At 39.5% G+C, this 26,441-nt stretch overlaps 1 protein-coding gene across 2 annotated transcripts in view; it reads right to left on the bottom strand.

Moving 5' to 3' along the window:
* Nucleotides 1-6,406: 6,406 nt before the first annotated feature.
* Nucleotides 6,407-26,441, bottom strand: part of TMEM178A (transmembrane protein 178A) — a 91,704-nt gene continuing 71,669 nt past the window's right edge. For both annotated transcript variants that reach the window (XM_044660634.1, XM_044660635.1), the window contains 3 exons: nucleotides 24,430-24,543; nucleotides 21,200-21,337; nucleotides 6,407-6,898 (listed from right to left, as the gene is read on the bottom strand). In XM_044660634.1, the coding sequence (XP_044516569.1) occupies nucleotides 6,657-6,898; nucleotides 21,200-21,337; nucleotides 24,430-24,543 (494 nt within the window). In that variant the 3' untranslated portion in view covers nucleotides 6,407-6,656. The remainder of the gene's footprint in view (nucleotides 6,899-21,199; nucleotides 21,338-24,429; nucleotides 24,544-26,441) is intronic.

Here is a 26,441-nt window from a genome sequence, read left to right as displayed (position 1 = left end):
CTTTTCTTTATTTAAACCCTTACCTTCTATCTTAGAATCAATACCATGTATTGGTTCCAAGGCAGAGGAGGAGTAAAACAAAAAAGCTAGGCAATGAGGTTAGGTGACTTGCCCAGAGCCACAGAGCTGGGAAGTGTCTGAGGCTAGATTTGAACCCAGGACCTCCCATCTATAAACCTGGGGCTCTATCCTAGGTACTGTACCCTGTCCTTCATTTCTGAAGAGGACCAATGACATCACGACACTGGAGTAAAATAGTGGTGATGGGTGATGTCTTGTGGGTGAAATGGATTTAAGTGAGGAAGAGCTGAATGAACAAAGGCATCTGCCTCATTCTATTAAATGTTTGTATATCAAGGAAAACTGGGGCACAAGCATGGCCTGAAATTATTGGCTGGAAAATCAGGCAAACTGGACCTCAGGCCCTGACATGATTCACCGAAGGACCTTGCAGAAGATCTTTGTGACTGCTAAAGCATGGACCTGAAGTGGAAAGGCCAGTCAGTTCTTTTCCTCTGCCTTAACAACCTACTGTAGTGGGAGTCTGTGACCACGTGGATTATGGAGCCAAAATCCATATTTATTGTGAAAATGCCTGGTGCAAACAGATCCTCCATGTGGTGGTCTAGGAACTTCCTGTACAAGCATACCTAATAGGGGCATCTTGAGGACTCTAGCAAGGAATTTACAGGAGCTGGGCACTACCCTTTGTCCACATGCGCTCAAAACTTCAGTCCATATTCCTCTCCATACTGTATGTACTTGAGGGAGAATATATGAAAGACTAGAGGGAGTGGGGAGAAGGATGCTTTCTTATTGGGCCACCTTGGTAAAGAACCCTTGCAAAAAGTTAATGGAGACTGCCTTCTCTGAGCCCGTTCCCTCATCATCAAAACGGGACTAGTAATTATACAGGATTATTGAGGATCACTTGAGATACTGTATGTAAAGTCTTTGCAGATCTGAAAATGGCAGTGATGATGATGCTAATGAGCTACTAAATGAACTGCAATGTAGAATTACCTGAAGGTTTTCACAAAACGAGATTGGACTTGCACTCTAGCTCTCTGATCCTAAGAGACATATAAAGGAAAAGTAGCATGATATGGTCCTTCCAGTTTCCCCCCAGCTCCTTGTCTCCTCCCTCTTTCCCAATCTCAATTTTTTAAACATATTTTATATATGTGATATATGCAGGCACCAGTTGCCTTAAAAAGAATATAAACCTTTTAAGGACAAGGACTTTCTCTCTCTTCTTTCTCACTTCTCTCCCTTTCTCCCTTCCTTCCTTCCTTTCTCCCTTCTTTTTTCTTTCTTTCTTTCTTCTTTTCTTTTTTCTTCCTTCATTTCATTCCTATTTCCCTCTTTCCTTCCTCTCTCCTTCCCTTCTTCCCTCTTTTTTTCTTTCTTCTCTCCCTCCTTTTCTTCCTTCCTTCCTTCCTTTCTCCCTTCCTTTCTTCCTCCTTTCTTTCCTTCCTTCATACTTCCCTTCCTTCCTTCCTTACTTCATACTTCCCTTCCTTCCTTCCTTTCTTCCTTCATTTCTTCATCTTCCCTTCTTCCTTCTCTTTCCTTTCTTCCTCCCTACTTTCCTTCCTTCTTGTCTTCCTTCCTTCTATCATTCCTTCTTTCTTTCTATTTCTTTCTTTCTTTCTTTCCTTCTTTTTTCTTCCTTCCTTCCTTCCTTTCTTGCACCCCAGCATTAAGCACAGTAGCTAGCACATAGTAGATAATACATACTTATACTTTGATTAATGAAAAAGAAAATAACAAGGAAAATATCATTTTTCTGCTGCCTCTACAATTGACTTTCTTTTTGCACTTTTCATTCTGGACAGGTACTTATGAGTAAAATGTATAGTTAATGTACAGGTTTACTTTGAAGTCAGACTTAAGAAGTTTCTGAAATTCAGGTCACATAGTTAAAGATACAGGGTCAAACATCTATATTCACAGCATACAGAAAGATCAAGTAGTTGCCTTGAGCTCAGCCCTTTGTGGATGGCTCTCCACTAGGAAGGAAATAACCAGCAGCTTCCTTTCTGAGGATAGGGTCCCTTGAGAAACATATGCAAACGGCCCTTACAGGCTTTTTGTTAGCTAAAACAGGTGCCTGCAAGGAAGAGATTTCTAAGCCATTGCTTTCCTAGTTTCTTAAAAAACACATAAAAGGAAGAGCTTCAAATTGTGATGCAGAACCATATGGGGGCTAGCACTGTTTAGGATGTAAAATAAATGTTGCATAGTCTTTAGTTCACAGAGCATCACCAGTTATTTCTGGGTTAATTTGAGTTAATGGTCCTTCTAATGATTCTGATGAGGTCGGCTCACAGCATTAACACCCTCTTTCATTTAGCCTCATCACATAATGGTACCTTCCTGTGTTTTCAAGGAAATCAGGGCTGAAGGAGTCAGTCTCGACTATTCTGAGCCTTTCTATTGTCCAGTGGAGTTGAGAAGGTCTCCAGATGTTTCCTTACATTCCCTACTGGCTTCCTTATGTTTTGTAGACAATGTAAACAGTAGAGAAGGATCTCAGTATCTCAGAGTTAGAAGGGACCTGAGAATGTCTAAATATGACTTCCATAAGAATCCCTCTACAGCAGGTGTGTGTGTGTGTGTGTGTGTGTGTGTATGTATGTGTGATGGATCCTTTTGGCAATCTCTGGAGAAACTCTTCACAATTATGTTTTTGAATGCATAAATTTGAATATATCTTTTAAATGAATAAATGCATTATGTTTGAAATTCATAAAATGCATTTAAATGCATAAAATAAGTAAATCAAGTCTATTGAAATTCAGTAAGTAAATCAATTCTTTTGAAATACAGCAATCAAAATATTTTTTAACAATTTTTCAATATTTAAAAACAAGTTCATGGTCCCTGGATTAAGAACTTTTACTCTACAGCAGTAATTCCCAAAGTGGGCGCCACTGCCCCCTGGTGGGTGCTGCAGCGATCCAGGAGAGTGGTGATGGCCACAGGTGCATTTATCTTTCCTATTAATTGCTATTATAATTTTTAAAAAATTAATTTCCAGGGGCGTTAAGTAATATTTTTTCTGGAAAGAGGGCAGTAGGCCAAAAAAATTTGGGAACCACTGCTCTATACCATCTCCAATAAGTGATAATCCAACAGACTTTGCTTGAAAATGTCTAGTAAAGAGGGGGTGGGGCTCCCACTTCCTAAAGCTGCCCATTTCACTTTTAGTTCTAATTGTTAGGAAGTTCTTCCTGTTCTCAAGCCTAAATTTACCGCCTGTACATTCCAACTATTGTTGCAAATTCTGCCCTGTGGGAACAAATAGAAAAAGTCCAATGCCCCTTCTACCAGACAGTTGTTATTCCCTGACTCTCCATTTGCTCTCCCAGGCTAAACATCTCTAGTTCCTTCAACTAATTCCATTTAAAAGTCTTTAACTGGATCCCATGTAGCTGGAAGCAAGTAGGTGGTTCAGTGGATAGAGTGTTGAGGCTGGAGTAAGAAAGACCTGAATTTGAATCTGTCCTCAGACATTTACTAGCTATGTGGCCCTGGGTGAGTAACCTTTGTTTGGCTTAATCCATTGAAGATGGAAATGGAAAACCACTCCAGTATCTTTGCCAAGAAAAACCCAAACAGGATCACAGAGTCAGACAAAACTCAGCAACTAGATACCATCCAGCAACTTCTAACCGTGTCTTCATTAGACATGGTTGTTGGGTTTCCCTTTCAGTGGAGGATCCAGTGTCCCAGCTCCTCTACATCCCCCTAACTTTGCATCTATTTATAAATGGCAAGAAAATAGCACTTTCCATGGAGTATTCTTGGGAACTAAGTGGAAAATGAGATGGACAACTGCAATCAGTTAACAGTTTTGACCCTTAAAAATGGAAAGAAAAGAAACAGAAACCATGTGCAATGAAGGGGAGAGGGAATATATTGTTCAAGAGAGTAATGATAGATAATTCTTGCCAAAAAAGTTTCCCACAGAAATGCTCCTCATAGTACTGTTCAATCCTTTTCACCATTGTTTATAAGTGAACCCATAGCATAAATCTTCCCAAGTTTTCTTGTGTCCTCTTTCTTGGCCAGCTGTCTGGTTTTGATGTGTGTCTAGATCATGTTTCCATGACAGGAGATGGAAAGCAGGTGACCCTGAGGGGATGGCTACTCATTTCGCAACTCCCTTTGGCTGGGAAGGCTACTGTGGCTTGGACTTCGCCAACAGTCACTTATGTTCTGAGAGAATGACTTTGGCTTTTCTGTGTCTCCTTCTTACCGTGTGAATCTTTAGACCTTCGGCTCTCTCACTTGATTCTTTTTTTTCATTACCATCTCTGAACTGTCTTTGAGTGGCGTGTTGCTGTAAACAGCAAAGGTAAGGCAGGGTTGTGGTTCCTCCTTTTTTACACTCTCCAGGATCACTGGAAACCTCATGAGGTAGGCAGTTATTCAATCCTCTATGGCCTTTGTGTATAGCTAAGCAAGCCTTGGTAGCACAGTGGTGCAATGGGCTGAGTGCTGGATCTGGACTCAAGAAGGCCTGAGTTCAAATCCATCCTCAGATACTTAATGGCTGTGCAAGTCACTTAACCTGTTCACTTCAGTTTCCTCAGCTGTGAGGACCAAATGAGATAATGCTTATAAAGCACTTGGCACAATGCCTGGCATATAGGAAATTAAATACAAAAGTTAGTGATAATGATAATACTAACAGCATTTATATAGCACTTTAAGATTTACAAAGTACTTTACCAATTATATCATTTGAGCCTCATAGCAACTCTGGAAAGTGGGTGCTATTATTATCCTTATTTTACAAATGAGAAAACTGAGGCAGACAGAGGTTGTGACTTGCCCAACATCACACAGTTAGAAGGCATATGAGACAGGATCTGAACTCAATTCCAACATTCTACCTCCTGCACCACCTAGCTATAAAGAAGCAGAATCAGAACTGGCCTTGGAATGAGGAAGGTTTGGATTCAAGTCCTGATTCTGGCTCACACTAGCTATTTGACTCTGGGCAAATCATTTATTTAAATTTTCAGTGCTCTGGGCAAGTCTCCCAAGACTATGAGTTGCATGATGGGTGTTCTGCATTAATAAGAGTTTACTTGCCCCAGGGTTCCCTAAAATAATTAAATCATAGACCTAATCTCTATCCTACTTCCTACAGCTAAAGAAGTATTATAAAGGAGTACAGAATGCTGGACTCAAGTTCTAATCCCACAGCAGACATTAACTGGATGATCATGGGATAGTCTCTTAACCTTCCTCAGTCTCAGTTTCTTTATCAGTCAAATGAAGATAAGAATACCTGTATTACCTAGCTCGTGGAGTGATTATGTATAAGTCTTATGTATGAAATATATAAATCATATTGAAGATTTTAAAGCACTATGTAAATATCCATTATTATTATACCTTGCACATTTCAAGATTCATCCTGAGAGAACTTTAGTTGGCAAGAAGATCGCCTTGCCAAGTTGGCAGCCATAGAAGAAATGTTGGCTGCCATAGGAGAAAGAGCACTAGAGATGACAATGGGGTCAGAGCCTAGGCTTCTGGACCAATTAAGCAGCAATTCTGATGGGTTAGGTGGTTTGTTATTTATTTGTTTGTTTATAATTTTAAATATGCAATAATTTTTAAAAGGGCAATTGGGAAGTATGACTTACATCCGTAACCAGCATGGAATTTTCTGTGAAGAACTCACATGATTCTTTTTTAATTAAATAATACTGGCTACACCCATTAAAATGAAGCTCGTGAAAGTGTTGCTGAAACATCGATGTTTGTATCCATTAGTGTAGTTGGGGTTCCTGATATCCATGCTGTATCACACTGTATATAGAAGGCTATTGATAGGAAAAATACACACAGACTAACAAGGGGGGAGTCATTTAATACTGAAATCCAGTTAACATAAAGAGACTGAAATTGCACGGCAAGACATGACTTCAAACAATACTGCAGAGTCACTTACTATCTCTTACACAGTAGATTTTGTTTTTCATACATCATTTTGGGTCTAGTAAAAAGACACAGAAGGGACTTCAATAAAAGCCAACCGAGCAAGAATCTTCCTTAGACAAAGAATATCCACAGAGAATACATAGATATTTGGTGATGACACAAGACACCATCAGGACAGTCAGCTTTGAGTTTGGGATGTTGCATTAAAACTTAGCAAGCGTACAGTAAATGACAAGCAAAGTAGGTTTGCTTTGCTATGAATCATTTTGCAAATAGAAATCACTCCCATGGGCAATGGCTATGTACAAACTTTCTGAAATAAATGCAAATTTCCCCCTTTTTTTTTACCCAAAAGGATTCCCCCCCCCTTTATTGGCCCAAGGAATGTTCCACGGTGCTGCCCCCATATGACAGATCCAAACGTTACAGAAAACTGCATACGTTCATTCATTAAAGCACTTTATTCCACAGGATTCATGTCCATAGAATGGCTGTGGGCTTTCTCTTTGATGCCAGTCATCCAGGAAAAGCAGTAGGACCTCTCTTGCCTCCCTCTTGGCTGGCAGAAGACATGCTGGAATGTAAAGGTTCCATTTGTGCTTGGATTCCACACTTGAGTTTCAACTCGACGCTTTTCAGAAGTCCTCAAAGCCCAAAACAGGCTGGTGAGCACTGCATTTGTACCGAAACAGTCAGACTGTGGAGTCCCTGGCAGACTTTAGGTGTGCAATCTTGGTCCGGCTAACAAATGGGTAGGCAGTGCAAAGTCCTCCAGCTGCTACGATAAAGCCTAGACTACACCAAGCACAAAATATAGACCAGCTATAGCCATGGTCCACATCATCGGGCAGGCTATAAATTAATTTCGGGAGCCGGTTCAAATCATAGGAGATACTGGCAGCATAAGTGCACAGAGAAATAGTGCAAAATATCCCTAGAAAACAACACAAACAGAAAATAGAGATCAGTTAAAATCTCGTCTGCTGGCAGATCAGTATCAAACCGGATTTGATTCAATCCATGTCAATAATGACTCAAGTGGCTTGGGGCAGTTCACAACTTCTGAGTCTCATCTCTAAAGATAAAGGCTAGGGACAGTTAGGGGGCTCAGTGGATAGAGTGCCAGGCCTGGAGCTGGGAGGACCTGGGTTCAAATGTGACCACAGATACTTCCTCTAGCTGTGTGACCCTGGATAAATCATTACCCCAATTGCCTAGCCCTTGCCACTTTTCAACTTTGAAAATGATATTTAGTATTGATTCTAAGACAAAAGGTAAGGGTTTAAAAAATAAAGATAAGGGGGCTAGCATATTATAGTGGAAAGAGAGCTAGATTTGGTAACTGGAAGACTTGGGTTCCAGTCTTACCTCTGACACTTACTAGCTATGAGATGTTGAGCAAGTTATTTCAATTCACTCTACCTCAGTTTCCTCACCTATAAAATGAAGATGCAAATTGTACATGTAGTACTTACCTCACAAAATTGTTATGGCTTAAATGATATAGTGTATATAAACCAGTTGGCAAACTCTAATGATATATAAATGCCAGTTATTTTTTATTATTAATTATATTTTTATTTATTGTGTGTCTATTATAATTTTAATAATAACTAGGTGAAATCTAGGTGGTGCACTAGATAGAGCAATGGGCCTGGAGTCAAGAAGACCCGAGTTCAAATATGATCAAAGATATTTCCTAGCTGTGCAACTCTGGGCAAAAAACCCTAGTATCCTTGCCAAGAAAAACCCAAATGGTGTCAGATGTGACGAACACTGACTGGACAAGATCCCTTCTGGCTCTACAGTTTTATGATTCTGATATCAAGGCGACACTTGGAACTTTAGTAGAACAGACATGATATCTTTCTTAGGAGGAATAGAAAATAGAATCCTAGACTTTGACTCAGGAAGATGACTTCTAATCCTGCCTTATATACTTGCAAACTGTATGACCCCAAGCAAATCACTTACTCTTTCTCAGCCTCAGTTGCCTCATTAATAAAACTGGGATAATAGCATTTATCTCCCAGTTTCATTAGAGTAGCAAATGAAACAATATATGTATGGAAAGCACTTTGCAAAACTTAAAGCAATATAGGGGGCAGCTGGGTAGCTCAGTGGATTGAGAGCTAGACCTAGAGACGGGAGGTCCTAGGTTCAAATCTGGCCTCAGACACTTCCCAGCTGTGTGACTCTGGGCAAGTCACTTGACCCCCATTGCCTACCCTTACCATTCTTCCACCTATAAGTCAATACATAGAAGTTAAGGGTTTAAAATTAAAAAAAAAAAATTAAAAAAAAAAAAAAACTTAAAGCAATATATAAATGCTAATCATTGTTGTTATGTTATTCTAAGTAGCATTCAAACTATATTATGGACAATCTTGATTCTGATTTATCTAGGTAGAGCACTGTTTCCTGTAGCTCAGGTTTCAAATGAATTTCCATTGATATCTGTATCATTTAATAATTATTTTAATTCATTCATTCTTCCCAGGAACTTGGAGAAGGTGAAAGAGGGCTCTGCTACAAGATCATATATTTAACCTTATTCAGAATGGCAACAAATTAAGGGACATGATCAAAGCAGCCACAGTCCAAATTAAACCCATTGGCTTTTACATTCATTTTCCACCAACACATACATTTGTAATTATCTCCATTAAAAAGCAGGTCTAGGATAAAATGGTAAGCCCCAATGCTCAGAGGCTAAACAACCAGCGGAGAGCTTAAGATTTTTAGTAACTGTTAACGATGCCCCAGTGATATGAATGTTTCCATTACATAGTAATGACCTTCTGAGGATTCTCACTTTTGATTGGCATAGGATGACAACGAGATCCAGGTGCTTAGATAAAAAGGAAAGTGAAGGGAGTGGGGTGTAGGAAGGAGGTCATGGAAACCCAACATGACCTATTAGCCTGGGCATCAGATTTCCAAGATTCCATTTCTAGTTTTTCCACTGACTGTAGGACTCCCAGAAAGCCATGGCTCTTCGCTATGATTTAATTTTATTGGTTTTAAAATTATTGTTATTGTCATTATTGTTGTTGTTGTTGGTGGTGGTGGTGGTTGTGTGTGTGTGTGTGTGTGTGTGTGTGTGTCTGTGATATAAAGAGGCCATCAATTTGAGAGTTGCTTTGGGCTCCTTGGGATACACTATTACCAAAGGAGATAATGAGAAGGACTTGTAAGCAAGGAGGAAAAAATTTTAAGGTTATGGATGAGACTAGGTTTTTGAGAGCTTCGGGGATCAGAGTAATTTTCAGAAAAACTCAGAAGTGATCATTTTAAAGGAATTTTAAGAATCGGTAAAGGTGATCTGTTAAATGTTGACTCACATCCCCCTTCAAATGAAATTCTCAAACATTCCTGAGGCCCCTTTCCCTTCCTGGAATGCATATGTAGAAAAAAATGTAAGATCTAAAACTCTAAAAAGAAGTGCTGAGATCCTTTGATTATTTTCTATCCTTTTGAGGGGGTAGAAGGCAGAGGAGGAGAGTTACTAAAGTGTTAGTTCCCCTTTCTTGTCCTAGACTATAAAAATAAACATATTACTCTGAGCAACTTAGGGAGGGGAAAGACGGAGATTAAAATATTTTTCTTAAGGAAATGTCTTCAAAATGGAATTTTCCTTTTCTTTCTTTTAAACACTATGAAAAGCATTCTTATTCCTATATGACCATTTAAGCTAAACCAAAACAAAACATTGTATGTTTACAAGGGCCTTTTAATGAATGCTGCTAATGGAACAATAAAGTAGTTTGAAAAATTGATCTCCAGGGTATCAACAAGTAGAATGTAATAAAGCCATGACCTGTTTAAGGAAAAGAACTTTTCTTTGTAGTCAGTTATACAAAGAAATGAGAATAAACAAAAATATTTCACAGTAACAAAAATACAATGTTGTCTGTGCTTATATTAAACCTAGCCCTCTAAGCATCTTCTGGAGACTGAGTCTTGGGAAAGGACATTTTCTGAAACTTAACATGTTTTTTCAAGATTCAGCTCAATTATAAAGATTATATCGTATCTCATAGACAATGGGATACTGTAACTTTACTTCTTTTTAAAAGAATAATAACTAGCATTTAAATAATGCTTTAATATTTGTAAAATTCTTAACATGCATTCTCTCACTTGGACTTCATAATACTTCTTGTAGAAATTGTTTTGGAGGCAGCTAAGTGGCTCAGTAGAGAAAATGCTGGGCCTGGAGACAGAAGGACTTGAGTTCAAATCCACTCTAGTTGTGTGACCATAAGCAAGTCACTTAACCTCTGTTTGCCTAATCCACTAGAGAAGGAATAGGAGAACCACTCCAGTATGTTTGCCCAGAAAGTTTTGAATGAGTTCAACACTTTGACACTACTGAACACCAGCACCACCACCAAAAAATTGTTTTAAGGTGTAATCATGTCAGTTAATGGTACATGTATATCTTATCTCCTCATTACCCTCTCCTGCACCCCCCCCCAAAGTGAGGCCTACACATCAATGGAGACCTATGGTTCTTGATCAGCCCCTATAGATTGGGGCTCAAATGCAACTTACCAAACAAGGCCTTTCCCAGCTCTTCTGACTACTGGAAGCCTTTCTCTCTAAAGTCACTTCCATCTACTCTGCATGTATCTTTACACCGGGACTAGATTGTAAACTCTTTGTTTCCTTTCTTTGAATCTCTGTCCTCTAGCATACTGCCTAGCATCTAAGTACTTAGTAAATGCTTACTTTTTATTTGATTGATTGATTGACTGAGACTGGATGAGTAAATAGCTCTGATAACTATTCTGTGTCTACAATCTTACTCTGTCATGAAAGTGAGTAATAAAAGGCACACTGTTCTGCTGAACAAAATAATTGAGATAACTGAAAGTGATCATTGAGTTTGATGTCAGACAAACTGGATTCAAAGTTGGCTTCTTACTGGCTATGTGACCCTGGTCATGTCTTTTTTCCAGTTTCTTTATCAGTAAAGTGAGGGTATTAAATTCAATTATTTCTAATAGCCATATAGTTCAGTGAGTAGAGTATGTATATGGGATCCCAAGCTATGCTTTTGAATCTCTGGGCAAGTCACTTGAGTCTGACTTTCCTCATTTATAAAATGAAAGCATTTGAATGGATAGCCTCTGAGGTCCATTCCAGCTCTAGATTTATGATCCTATGATCCCCTCCACCTCTAAATCCTAAAATTATCCATTTCTTTAAAACAATATTTTATTTTCCCTTATTACATGTAAAAACAATTCTTAATATTCATTTTTAAAGTTTTATGTTCTAAATTCTCTCCCTTTTTTCAGATTCTTCATCATTCCATCGCTGTCCTCCCCCCTCCCTGAGACATCAAGCAATTTGATATAGATTTTACATGTGTAGTCATGTGAAATAGTTTTCCATATTAGTCATTTTGTGGAAGAGTTCTCAAATGGGGGAAAAGAGAATAAAGAAAATGAAATAGAGTATGTTTCAATTTACATTCAGACTCCAGTTCTTTCTTGGAGGGCATATGGCAGTTTTCATCATGAGTCTCTGGGATTGTCTTGGATCAATGTGTTGATGAGAATAACTAGGCGATTCACAGTTATTCAACAAAAATATTGACATCAGCTCTTTTGTGGCCAAAAACTGGAAATTGGCCAAAAATTGGAAATTGAGGGGATGTCCATCAATTGGGGAGTGGTTGAACAAATTGTAGTATATGATGCTGATGGAATACTATTGTGCTATAAGAAACAATTAGCTTTAGGAAAAGCTGGAAAGACATACATGAACTGTTGCAGACTGAAATAAGCAGAACATTGTACACAGTAAAAGCAATATTGTATACAATGATCAGCTGTGAAAAGCTTTGCTACTTTCAGCAATACAACAATCCAGGACAATTTTGAAGGTCTTTGTTATCCAACTCTAGAGAAAGAATTGTTAGAGTGGGATACAGATCAAAGCATAATATTTTCATTTTAATTTATTTAGGTTTTCATTTTGGAGTTTTGGTTCTATATGAGTATTCTCTTACAACAATGACCAATATAGAAGTAAGTTTTGCATGATCATACATATATAATCAAATTGTTTACCACCTCCAAAAGGGGTGGAGGGAAGGGACAGAGGGAGAGAATTTGAATCTTATAATTTCAGAAAATGTACGTTGGAAATTGCTGCACATAAATGGGAAAATAAAATATGTACATACTTTTAATTTCTGTCACTGTATATCATGTTCCTCTGGTTCTGCTTACTTCACTTTGTATCAGTTCATGTAAGTCTTTCCAATAAAATAACACATTTTTGTCTAGATACACACTCATAGCAAAAACTAGAGGGTTCAGTGGATAGAGTACTGGATCGAGAGTCAGGAAGACCTACGTTCAAATCTGGATTCACACATTTACTAGCTTTGTGATTCTGAGCAACTTGCCTAACCTCTCCCTCAGTTTCCTCAAATATATCATAATAATAGCATCTACCTGCTGGGATTGTTAGAAAGATCAAATGAGATAATATTTGCTAAGTGCTTGGCACATAATAGGCACTTAATTAAAAGCACTTGTTTGGAGTTTTTTTTAGCATCTGGGTGGCTTAGTGGATAGAGAGTCAGGTGTAGACATGGGAGGTACTAGGTTCAAATGTGACCTCGGACCCCAGCTGCCTAGCCCTTACTGCTTCTCTACCTCAGAAACTGGAATTGGAAGGACCCGAGTTCAAATCTGGTCTCGGATACTTCCTAGTTGTGTAACCCTGGGCAAGCCACTTAACTTCAATTGGCTAGGCCTTTCCCTTCTGTCTTGGGACCAATATTTAGTATCAGTTCCAAGACAGAAGGAAAGAGTTGTTAAAATAAAAAAAAATAAATAAAATTGTTTCCTCTTCTTTCATCCCTATCCTGCTTCAAAAGAGCAAATATGACTTCATAGAAGGAAGAAGAGGAGGAGGAAGTGTTAGTATTTATATAGCAATTAAAGCTTTATCAAGCTCAAATATTATCTCATTTTAACCTCACAAAACCCTGAGGTGGGTGCTATTATTATCCCCACTTTACATGTGAGGAAACTGAGGCTGGCTCCTAAATTCTATGGTTCTTTGAAATGTTAATATTTGTATATCTATCATATTAATTTTAGATTGGTCTAATTTATGTTACAATAATATTTAATTTTTATTTTTTAAGCTCTTACCTTCTGCCTTGGTATCAGTTCTAAGACAGAAAAACATCAAAAGCTAGGCAGCTGGGGTTAAGTGACTTGCCCAGGATCATATAGGAAATATCTGAGATTTGAACCCAAGTCCTCCCAACTCCAGGCCTGGCGCTGTATCCACTGTGCTAACTGGTTGCTTCGAGCAATTATTTTTATGCAGTGCATTTTTATGAACACTTTATAACATTCTTTGGCATTATCAGTGTTTACTATAATTTTCTGACTATTTTATGAGACCTACATTTATTTTATTATTTTAACTACTTTTGTGTTGTTTCTTTGCCCTTACAATATATTGGTTGTTATAGCTATGATTTCATAGCTTCACTGCATCATTTATTTGATGCTGAGTCATAGGTCAGAAACATCACCCTCAGTAATAACATTTTGTCTATGGGAAAATATGAGCCATTCCTAGAAATGCCCTATGGCAAAAAAGGACGACTGTCTGCCTTATCTGTATCCCCATACAATTCCTCCTCTAATTTTTCCTCCTTTGCTCTGGTCTCTGACAAGCAGATGGCCCTTCTCCTTGGCAAGATGAATCTTTCTTCTCATGCCCTTTATTCTATGTCATTCACCAACCCTGCTTTAGTCACCCCCCCCCAAATCTCTGTTGCTAATTGTCCGTTCTTCCCTATCTACTGATTCCTTTCTTGCTGTCTATAAACATGCCCAGGTCTTTCTTTTCCCTATTAAAAAAAATACCTTTCATTTGATCCTAGCATCCCTCAAGGTATCATCCCATTTCTCTCCTCCCTCTCACAGCCAAACCTTAGAAAGAGCCATCTGTGCTGGTTGTCTCCATTTCCTTTCCTCTTATTGTTCTCGACCTGATCTAATGTAGCATAGTACTTCATCACTCAACTGAAACTAGTCTCTCCAAGGTTACTAATGATCTCTTAATTACTGCATCTGATGGGCTTTTTCTCAGACTTCATCCTTCTTGACTTCTCTGCAGTTTATAACACAGTTGACCACCTCCCTCTTCCCTTGGATTTTGTTTTTAATTTTTAATTTGTTTATTTTTTTAAATTCCTTACTCTCCAGGGAAACCAGGTGGCTCAAAGGATTGAGAGCCAGGCTTAGAGACAGGAGGTCCTAAATTCAAATCTGGCTTTATATAATTCCTAGCTATGAGATCCTGGGTAACTCCCTTAATCCCTATTGTCTAACTCTTATTGCTTTTCCGTCTCAGAACCAGTACTTAGTACTGATTACAAGATAGAAAGGAGGGGCAACTGCATAGCTCAGTGGATTGAGAGTCAGGCCTAGAGACAGGAGGTCCTAGGTTCAAATCTGACCTCAGACACTTCCCAGCTGTGTGACCTTGGGCAAGTCACTTGATCCCCATTGCCCACCCTTACCACTCTTCCACCTAGGAGCCAATACACAGAAGTGAAGGGTTTAAAAAAATTTAAAAAAAAAAAACCAAGATAGAAAGGAAGGGGTTAAAAAAAAAACACAACACAACTTACCTTCTATGTTAGAAAAGATACGGAGTATTGGTTCCAAGGCAAAAGTTTGGTAAGGGCTAGGTAATGGGAGTTAAGTGACTTGTCCAGGGTCACATAGCTAGAAAGTATCTCAGGCCATCTCCTTGAGTTTTTATGACACTGCTGTCTTCTGATTGTTTTCTTCAATGTTCAGCTATTCCTTTTTCAGCCTCTTTTGCTAGATTATCATCTATAATTATTTTGTGTATATCTCATAATGACTTATCCATGTGTATGCTCTTTCCCCAATAAATTCCTTGAGGGGAGGGATAGGTTTTACCTTCATATTTCTAGTACCTATCAGAGTGACTTGCACTACAGTAGGTGCTAAATAAATGCTTGCTGAAAGAATGAATGAATATTAATGACTTCCTGCAATAATAATTTCCTAGCATGATGTTACAGGCGAGATTTCTAAATATTATCAGTTTTGCTACCTGTAGATATTGGGGAAAAGGAATTCTATCAGATACTAATTATTTCCCCTCCATTCCCCAACGCCCTTGGTCCCTCTGTCCAATGACCATTGGCCCACTAGCACATCTGAGTTTCCCATCGTTCCTCCCCAAAATGGCAGTGGATAGAGACATCAGACATCCCACTATGAAGGGAAAGGGATTTAAGTCTGGTCAGTGGGGAACCTCAAAGGGAGTTAAAAGGACAGCTGGGGAGAGGAAGGAAGAGGAGAGCCTGGGGAACAGTTCCCAAGTGTGCCCAGACACTCTGCAGACTACCCATTCTGTATGTAAGTAATTAGAAGCTGTCTATAAAGAATGACAGAAGAATAAAAATTTCACACACACACACACACTCTTTCCATTTTAACCTAGCATACTGACATAATACTGACATTCTTCAGCGGAAGACTTTGCTAATAAACAGACTCAGGATGAAAATCAAGAACCTCTATCTAAAAGTAGCTCCATTTAGCATTCATGATATGTGGGTGTCAGGCTGATTCAGGCTGCTGGTGACATTTCTTTACTTGACTTTTCTGTTTGAGTCAAATAGATCTCCCTATCACCTCCCTCCACCATTTCCCTCACATTTTCCATTACTAAATGTGTACAATCAACACTAAATGTGTACATTAAATGTTTCAAATGCATATATTATTTACTCCCATGAGTAGAATTGCCTCCATATGTTAGGTTTTGAAAGTGGGGCTTAGGCATCAGACTGAGGCTTAAAGGATCCAGTCAGTCAATGGGAAACCTCACCTGGGGTAAGATGGGTGACCAAAGAAATGAAAGAAGAGGAGGGAGGGGCAGTTGGGTAGCTCAGTGGATTGAGAGTCAGGCCTAGAGACGGAAGGTCCTAGGTTCAAATCCGGCCTCAGACACTTCCCAGCTGTGTGACCCTGGGCAAGTCGCTTGACCCCCATTGCCCACCCTTACCACTCTTCCACCAAGGAGCCAATACACAGAAGTTAAGTGTTTAAAAAAAAAAAAAGGAAAAAAAAAAGAAAGAAGAGGAGGGTTTAACACTTGGAAGAACAAGGACCTATATATCTCTGTTGGGTTTGCAAAGCTCTGTACTGAAATGAATGAATGAATGAATGAATCAGCATTTGATTAGGTTCTTGCTATAAACCAGGCACTCTGCTAAGTTCTGGGAATACAAACACAAAAAAACTAAACAATGGAAATAACATGTAAAGGGGTTCTGGAAGGAGGGATACAGTTTTGTTTACGTATTGCATCATAGTCTGAAAATGCGGGAGGAAGGAGTGTGGTAGCCTGGCTCCAGGAACAATAAAAAGAAAGCTTGATTCTCAGAGACCAGGGTCCATGGAGGCAGATGCTGAGCTCTAATAGGAGGGGTGTGAGGAAGGTGGTTAGAGAGTAGGTGGCCTGATATGGAAATGAATTGTCAGTCTAAAGAGAACTGGAAAGCAGCAATAGGCTTCAGAATGCAATAGTTGTATTATAGAGATAAGAGTAAGTTTTAAGAGAAGTTGAAGGTTGTCTTTAAGGTGCTAGCATGGGCACATGCTAAGAACTCTGGAGAAAGGATTCTGGAATGCAGGAGGCAGAGGAGGAAGAGTTTTGAAGGTACAACTGGCATTTCCTGTCCAAGCTGGGAGAGAAAGAGCTGTTTCTGTGAGCTTTCCTACCTCAAGCCTTTGGTGGACGAAGGGAAACCTTCAAACCATTTTCCTGAGGTTCCTATTTAGCTGGTGAATTTCCTAGAGAAGAATTAGTTATCCCTGCTGTGTGTGTCATCTTGCCTGGCGATTTTACCTTGAAATCCTGACTCTTGGACTCTGAGGATTTTCCTCAGGGTTCAGGCCCAGCTGAGTGGACACAGCCATCTTGGGTCCACTCTTAGCACAACTTGGAGACAACTTTGGGAGAAATAACAAAATCTGAGTCTGAGGATTATAGTCAGGTAGATAGTCAGATTAGGGGGACATTTAGCCAGACACAGGGAGCTGATAGGAAGCCTGAAGACCAGAAGTGTTCATCATGTGATGAACTTAGTTTTGGTGGGTATGAGGTAAAAGAAAATTAGAGCTAGGGAAACCCTTTTTCCTAATCCTCTCTTCCTAACCCTGATCTACAATAAAACAAATACTGTTTCTATAACATCCTATAACATCGTCTCTAGGGTTTTTGTGGGCTACTGGCCCAGTGAGGGAAACCTGCTCTCCTCTCACAGATAGGGAACTGAGATACCCAGAGACAACAACTGGGTATCTAGGCAGCTCTCTAACGTGGATTACACCATCTATCCGCCTTGGTCTCTCAATTAGGGACCTGGTTTTTCAGTTTAGCAGAGTAAATTCTGATGAGAAGAGGAAGAGGATGATCAAAATGAAAATAACTACTGATAACTCCAAAAGAACTGAAAATAAAAAGGTTCTGGAGGATTCTTCTACTATTATTGGCCCCAGTATTAAGAAATTAGAATTTTAAGCAGAGGAGGAGCTTTGCTTGAAAGAGAAAGATACTAATGGCCAAGGCTGAAGCTTAACTACACATCTGCTAAATTTCCAACTAACTTTTCTTTAAAACTCAATCAGCCTGCCCTACTTTCTGCTGAGATAGTCAAGATTGCTGGTTTCTATGGTGCTTTGGCTGATTTTATTGCTGCCAAATGTTTTAGATTATTCATTCATTATCTACATTAAAAGATTTATTTTAAATGTACTATAGTGGGTGGCAGTTGCCAGTGCTATAATTTCTCTGATCTTGTTTGTCCACTCCCTGACAGTCACATGTAGGGGCTTCATCTCTGGAGGTTTCAGGTTCTCTATTTTTTTTTATAAATATAGGGAGGATGGTCCATTAAACAGGGGAAAGGGCTGGTTCTAGTCCAAAGTTCTGGGTTCAAAATCTTGCTTCTTGAAACTGCTTCTGCAATTTTTATACAAGTCACATCCTCCCTGTAAGTGTTTCTTCATTTTTCAAAGTAAGAGGGCTTGAGGGGGACAGCTCAGCAGCTCAGTAGATTGAGAACCAGGTTTATAGATCAAAGATCCTGGGTTCAAATCTGAACTCAGATGCTTCCTAGCTGTGTGACCCTGGGCAAGTCACTTAACTCCCATTGCCTACCCCTTACCTCTCTTCTGCCTTGGAACCAGTACACAGTATTAATTCTAAGGTGGAAGGTAAGGATTTAAAAAAAATTGGTGAGCATGGTTAGATGAATTAGATGAACTCTTTCAGCTCTGGAACTCTGATTCCACATAAAAGGACAATTGGATATAATAATAGCTAGCATTTATATAATACTTTAAGGTTTGCATTCATTTAATCCTCACAACAACTCTGTGATGCAAGTGCTATTATTACCATTTGACAGATGAGGGAACTAATTTTTTCTTTTTTTAATTATTATTAATTATAATTAAGAGCCCCAAAAGAACAGAATCCCTTTGGATCTGGGTTACCAAGGCTCCAAAATGCCCCCAAACAATGGATTTGAAATGAATGTCCTGGGAAGGAGCATGCCTGACAACTTTTATAATCTAAATCCTCTTTCTCCAAACCCTGGAATCTAGAAGACTCACTTCCTTATGCCTCTTCCTTAGTTATCACTACTGATCTGGAAAATAAAAACAAACAAACAAAAAAGCTGGAACAGTCCCATACTCTTCTTTCCAGTTCATGCTGGAATGATACCATTAGGGCTTTTTCCTGTTTCCTTCCTCCCAACCTCCTTATTAGCTAATTTAGAGAATCCCTGCATCTTACTGATCCTATGGATATAGTAGGACAATCTTTCAGTGGTATCATACTGGATTTTTGTCTTAAATGATATATTAAGTCAAAGCCCTGAAGTTCTGAGAGGCCTTTGATTAGATGGTAGATATCATCCCCTCTCTCCAAGTGCTGTCCATTGTGGACATGAAGACTACATGCTGAAACTCTCCTTGCTAGCTGCCATTTTCCTCCTTCCCTTGTGAAGCTAGTTAAGCTATTTCTGTACAAGGTAACAGTTTTCATGTGAATTCCCCAGTGCCATAGAGCCTCTGCCTCCAGGAGGAAGGTATAGACAGGAGCAGAGATGATGGTTATGAAGAGTAACTAAACACTCCATTGGGTGGAGTGCCAAACCTGTGATGGAAGAGACATCTCTGTGTTTGCTGTGATTATATCATCTTTCCAGCCCTGGAACAACTCCACAGTGGATTACCTACTGGCTTGGGGCAGCCAGGGGTGTTCAAGCAGCTTTTAGCTAAGAAAGCCTTTAGGTTACTCCTTAACAACTAAAGACTTGTTATTAAGTGACCTACAGGTTCGATAGCCCAATACAAACCAGGTGAGAAATTCTATTCTGTGGCTTTGTTTGGAGGAAAACATGTGTGTACACACAGACACACACACAGACACACAGACACACAGACACACAGACACACACACACAAACACTATACACGGTAGGAGCAGCTTAAATAATGGAACTCTAGGGAAGTTGAAACAAGCTTATTCTAAATGATTACATGTCTGGGGCAAATGTAATTAAGTGCTGATGTTGGGTATATTTTATGGAACTATTAATTGGGCCATTCACCAAAAGTCTCTCATTAATGCATCAACCATTAACCTTCAGGCTGTGAAGTAAAACACACTGTTCTTCACTAATGTCAGACCAGACCATTTTGACCACTTTGCTATGGCAGAAGCTGGCTCAAATGATGATGATTTTTCCCCCATATGGGAAATTGTACAACTGGGGAAGAATTGAGAGTGGAGAAGTAGTTGAGACAGCCAGATCCTTCTTCTCCTTTCATGCCCAAATGCCTCCCTTGGATTAGCCAAAGAAAATAAATGTGTCTTCCCTGTAATATGATGAAGAACCAAAAAGGGGTCACTTCGAATCCAGAGGGATCCAAAAAAATGTCAGAATTCACTGAGAGGAGCTTTGTACTCATTACAGCAATGAACTCCATGCTCTTTGCCTATCCGATCTAATCTCAAAACTCATATACTGCTATGTCAGTGGGGGAAAAATCCCCAAGGAGACTGTATCATGTGGTATTATTGATTCTAATTCTCCTTTACACAAACACAGATAACTGAAGGTTAACTCTATATCTCAATAGCATTCTCTGTATTCAAGTATAATTTTATCACCACATAACAACTGTGTGCTATAATAAAAGGCAACCAGAGCACAATGGACAAAGCTTAAAATCCAAAGAACTGGTTTCAAGTTCAGGCTCGGCTAACTGCCAAGTAAGACACTTAATTGTGTCAAGCTTTTGTTCCCTTATCTAAAACTAAAAGATGAAAACATCCTTACCTAGTACACAGGCCTGTGTTAAAGCTCAAATGAAATAATGTATGTGAAGACTTTAATTGCTGAAAAGTATTAACCCAAAGTAAAGTGTTATTAATTATTTGAACCCCAAATTACATTATACTACATCAAGAATGATGATGCTAATAACTCACAATCTAAAAAATGATTGCTAAAAACTCACAGTAAGATACAGGCTTTGAATGGATTTTTTTTAAACCCTTGTACTTCGGTGTATTGTCTCATAGGTGGAAGAGTGGTAAGGGTGGGGAATGGGGGTCAAGTGACTTGTCCAGGGTCACACAGCTGGGAAGTGGCTGAGGCCGGGTTTGAACCTAGGACCTCCTGTCTCTAGGCCTGACTCTCACTCCACTGAGCTACCCAGCTACCCAGCTGCCCCCTGAATGGATTTTTCATAAATGAGGGTGACTCTATAACTCTAGTTACTAACCAAAGGCATGTATTTGTAAGAGTCCAGGATTGTGTTAGGGTATCTTCTATGGGAATGGACCAGAACAATCCAAATACCTATATCTAAGACATGTTTAGCAGCATCTTCTAGTCATCTGGTCAAAATGACTACTCCAGTCAAAAGGGAAAAGAATATGGATTATTTTCTGGCCTTTTTGTTTTCTTTTGGATGTGATCCCTCACTGAAATAATGAGAATCTTTTAATCCAATCGCCATACCTGAGAAATACCAAAAGGAAGGTCATTTCCCAGACAGTGATGGCTGGGTCAAGAAAAGCATGAGATTCACCTTTCATGGGGAAGGGAGATAGGACCATACCTGTCATAAGGAAAAGTAGTCCTGCAACATGCTGGGTCAGGCTTTCCTCCCAAAAGAAACTGACAGTGGCTACGATGCAACCACAGAGGAGCACGGCTGCAGCCATTCCCAGGAAGCCTGCTGTGATTCTTCGTAAGTCTAGTGCCAGAAGAGAGGTAAAAAAAAAAAAAAAAAGTTTTTAATACAACTGTGGACCATGGGAAATGAAATAAGTCAGAGTTTAGTATGGCTATTGAAGAGAGTTATATCACTGGGGGTTCTTAGAGGGTGACTTTAGAATCTACAGGCACTAGGGCAAGGGCAAACTGGGGAACCCTGGTTCTGAGTACCTGGAGAGCAAAAGAAGGGAGAAAGTGGTGGAGATACCTACTTATTCTCTAGACAACCTATACCATTTTAAGTCAAGACGGAAGAGGAGTCCCATGGAAAGCTGGGCTTGAAGGAAGAATGGATTAACCTGAAATATGTATCCGCCCCTTTGTCACTGGCAATAATCATGGCGACAGACTAGAGCCAAACAAAGTCCAGGTGGGAGGTGGATCTGTGGAGCTCCATTAAAATCCAGGATCCATGACGAATGCCATTCCTTATGAAACCTAAAGTTAGCACTACTCCCAAATACCAAGCTCTCATTGTGTTCTCAAATGTCAAGCCTGACATGTCACACTGGAAACAAAAACAAGACCATCCAAAATGGAGCCTAGCCCCAGCACAACTAAGCTCCCCTTATACTGCTGGTCAAAGACTGTGGCTTAGAATCCTGGTTCAAGAAAAAACAACAGGAATGGGACACATTTGCCCAAACTTTGACTATAAATATAGTGCATGGCAATCCTTAAGAGGGTAACCCAAAGATACTATGCAGATAAGGACATGGAGAAGTAGGTAAATGGAAATCAAATTTCTTTAAAAAAAATTTATTGTAATATTTTATTCCCCACACCTTGATTACTTGTAAAAATAATTTTAACCTTTTTAAAAAAATTCTGAGCCAAATTCTCCCCCTCCCTCCTCTTGAATCAAATTTCTAATGTAGTAGTCCATATTATCACCTTTCCTTTTTCAAGGAAAGAGTTCCTGTTCCTGGTTCACAGCATCCCTAAATGAACCATGAGCAAATATTTCTGCAGAAAGTGAAAGAAGGCAGCAAGGGCCTGAAGGTGCATAATTAATAGATAGTGCAGATAGCTTTAAAATTTCAGTCAGTCCAGAAGCTAAGTCTCCAGGATACATGCCATTCCCCAGGGCGTCTTATAAGTTTGACCAATATTGCCCCATCTCTTTCTCATTTCCCTGTGGTTCAAGTGATTCATGCAATTTGTTATGACCTTTAAGAATAGAGGAACAAGTCTATTTTGGATATATGTTGGTCCTATTTTGCTTCAACCCGAACTTGTGATTTAATTGGTGCAGGAACTCCCAGAGAGTAAATTCTATTTTGCACCTTATATCCTTAGAGAGCTGTCTGGAGGCAGTAAAAGGTTAAGTGACTTACCCAAGGTCACACAACCAGTAAAAATCAGAGGAGGGCTTGAACCCAGTTTTTCCCAATTTAGAGGCTGATTCTTCTGTCTGCTTACTATGCCATGTTGCCTCTCACATCACTGCAATCTATACTGTAAAGATCACTGATACTATCATGAAAGGCAACCTTTAAGGCTAGAGATTTAATAAATTTTTTTTTTCCCCCAGGAAACCACTTCTAATAATGTAGGCAGCTAAGTGACTCAGTAGGTAGAGCACCAATCTGAGAGACAGGAGGTTCTGGGATCAAATTTGGCTTCAGACATTTAGCTGAGTGACCTGGGCAAGTTGCTTAACTTTATTTGCCCAGACTTTATTATGCTCTCCTGCTTTGGAATTCTTATTTTTTATTATTACATATTATTTTATTTTTACATATTATATTATTATCATATTATATTAATATTATTATTACATATAGAATATATAATATAATGAATTATATTATCATCAACCAATTTATTATTATATAATAATATTATTAACCAATAATATATGTTAACCAATACTTAGCATCAATTCTAAGACAGAAGGTAAGGATTTAATAAAACAATATTCACCTTTGATTTGCTGAGGAAGGAGGATTAAAATTCAGCTATCAGGAGGAATTTTTAGGAAATCTTACCACTAAGAAGACCACATTTCCTTCTGATGCCTTCAAATTTCTAACGTTTACAGATTTTAGATACAATATATGTGAGTGTAATACAACTTAATATTTCTACTTGGGTGTGAGTGCGGCCCACTGGAGGGGTGTGGAAGGCAAACACAAAGCTGTTCCTTACCACTGTACTGATTCAGGATTTACACATGACAATAGCCTTTCCTTCCTTTTGCATCCTCAGGGCTTAGTATAGTGCTGGCCCATAGTAGGAGCTTAATAAGTGTTTCCAGACAACTAACAACAACCACAAAGATGTCATATCCCAGTATAGCAAATTGCATTAAATCCTCTGTTTGCTATAAACATTTTCTAAACTACTGCTGCCACTTGTTAACTGTCATCATGGAGGCTTTTCGACCTCATTTGGCTTCGTAAATGTGATGAGATTATTTCAGGTGTTCTAATGTGTTTTCCTGACGAGGAAAAAGATAATTGCTGCCTTAGAGACCTGCGGGTACCTACAGCTCCTCTCCAGAAAATTACCGACATAACGTTCACGGGAACATTATAGCAGATGTACAAAGATCTGAGATGGGGGGAGGGGAGCAGCGTATAAACAAAATAAAAACACGAGTAACTACTAGGTTAGACTTGGGTTGTTTCTTCTCACTCAGCGCCTCCAAATTAGCTTTATAAAAACTGAAGAAACAAAAACAAACCCCCAGCAATGGGACCAGACATTACCTTGCACTTATAGGGGCAAGCAAGTAGCTATATAAATGTACATGGACACACACACGGGCTCTATTGGTAAACAAGTCAAATCCTCTTTGCCCGGAATTAGTTTCGTCTGCTTCTCACTAGGAGTGATTGGATCCCAAGGGTGGAGATACACCTCACCATCTCTTACTACCAGCGCCTACTCGGGCGTAGTTTCTAGATGGAATCCAGCCCAGAGCTGAGAGGGGGAGGGGCGGGGGGGAGGTTCTCGGGCTCGCGCAGAAAGTGAGAAACAAAGTCTCGCGAAGAAAGTGAGAAACAAAGTCTCGCGCAGGAAGTTCCCGCTTCTGTCTCAGATATCTTCCTCGTGGTGGATACTTACGAAGCAGGTGCCACTCGTCTTGCTGGATTGTCTTGGTTAAATTAAAGGGAATGTTTCGCAAACGGATTGGCTGAGAAAAGTGATACTTGATCGCTGTGCATCTCTGGGCAATACCTTGAAGAAAATAAGACGTGTTTTAATAGCCAATTTACTAAAGGGGTCATGTGAGAAGGAATGATGGATTCATAAAATGTGCTAAATAAGGGGAGGTGTGTGTGTGGGGGGGGGGGGAGATTTGTCAGTCATCTGTTGATTATCCTCCACTAATGGACGGCATCCCTCTGCTCAGATAATGCAAAATAGCAAATAATTTTCTTTAATTCACCTCCCTCCACTTACCTCCCTCTTCCATGTTTCTGTACCTGTATATTAAATTGGGTCTCCATCATTATCTAAGGACTATACAGAGGAGATGGGTCAGGAGAATACTGCATGGTTACAGGAAATCAGCCTGAAACTTAAAAGGGGCCACAGGCGAACTACATGAATAGAATTGAGAATTGACTAGCTAGGGCTAGCAAAAAGGAATCCAATGCCAACGTGAAAAACGTAAGAAGTAACTAGGAATAATATTCTATTTTCAGATAACATATTTTTCACTTTCTGATTTCATTAAATCCTTATAACAATTTTTGGAATTAGGCTGGCCCCATTTCACCAGAGAAGGAAACTGAGCAGTTAGATGGCACAGTAAATAGAGTGCTGGGCTTGAAAACAGGAGGAGTCTTCTTTCTGAGTCCAAAACTGCTTTTTTTATACACTTGCAAGTTGTGGGACCCTGGGAAAAATCACTTAATCCTGTTTGCCTCAATTTACTCATCTGTAAAATGAGCTGGAAAAGGAAATAACAAGCCACTCCACTGCCTTTGCCATGAAAACCCCAAATGGGATCACAAAGAGTCAGACATGACTGAAAAAATGACTGCCCAATGAATCACAAATTATCTTAGTGAAGAAAATTGGGTATAAATCATGTCCAGGCCACCCTGAGAGAAGTCTATGGGGACATAGGCCCTTGGATCCTAGGTCTGCTATAGAGAGATACGTTATAAAACAGTATTGTGACATTCTGTACTCAACTTCTTTTAATCATTTTCATCCCAAATTTGGTCCTACTTCACAAACTCTTTGAATGAAGTCTATGTGACCATTTTGTTCAAAGGACCATAGTAATTTCTAAAAAGAGATCATATTGGAGATTTATGCACTGGGTTTCTGTCTGGGGCAAGAAGCCTGGGCTCCCAATTCTATAAACTGTTTTATTTCGATTCAATACAACAAGCCATTATCAAACACCAGCTAAGTACCAGGCAAGACAGCTAGGTGACCCAGTGGATGGAGTGCCCAGCCTCTAGTCAGGAAGACTTAACTTCATGAGTTCAAATCTGTCCTTAGACATTTACTAACTCTGTGACCCAGGATGAGTCATTTAACTCTGTTTGCCTCAGTTTCATCATCTGTAAAATGAACTAGAGAAGGAAATTGCAAATCTCTGCCAAGAAACCGCCAAATTGGGTTATGGAGAATCACTAAATAGAAACAAAGTATCGGGCACCATACTAGGCACTGGGGATATATAAAGACAAAAATAAAATATCCTTGCCATTGGATGCTTTTACTCTACTGTGGGAGGGGGAGAGAACTTGTAAATACACAATAAGGACAAAGTAATGGCTGTGGGTGGAGAGGGGAACAATGGGAGAATCAAGTTAAAAAAGGACTCCCAAATAAGGGGCAGTACTTGAGCTTTCTCTTGAAATCAGCTTGAGGTTTTAAGAGGTAAAGTTGATTAAAGGATGCCAGGCTTTAGGAACAGCCTGGGCAAAGGCATGGAGGCCAAAGAGAGAAAGGTCTTCCTTCCCTCCCTCTCTCCCTTCCTCCTCCTCCTCCTCCTCCTCCTCCTCCTTCTTCTTCTTCTTCTTCTCCTTCTCTCTCTCTCTCTCTCTCTCTCTCTCTCTCTCTCTCTCTCTCTCTCTCTCTCTCTCTCTCTCTCTCTCTCTCTCTCTCTCTCG

The sequence above is a fragment of the Gracilinanus agilis genome, chromosome 2 (genome assembly GCF_016433145.1).
Source record: "Gracilinanus agilis isolate LMUSP501 chromosome 2, AgileGrace, whole genome shotgun sequence".
NCBI classification, from domain to species: domain Eukaryota; kingdom Metazoa; phylum Chordata; class Mammalia; order Didelphimorphia; family Didelphidae; genus Gracilinanus; species Gracilinanus agilis.
The sequence above is the reverse complement of the archived record's forward strand: the minus strand, read 5'-3'. Positions and strand labels throughout refer to the sequence as shown.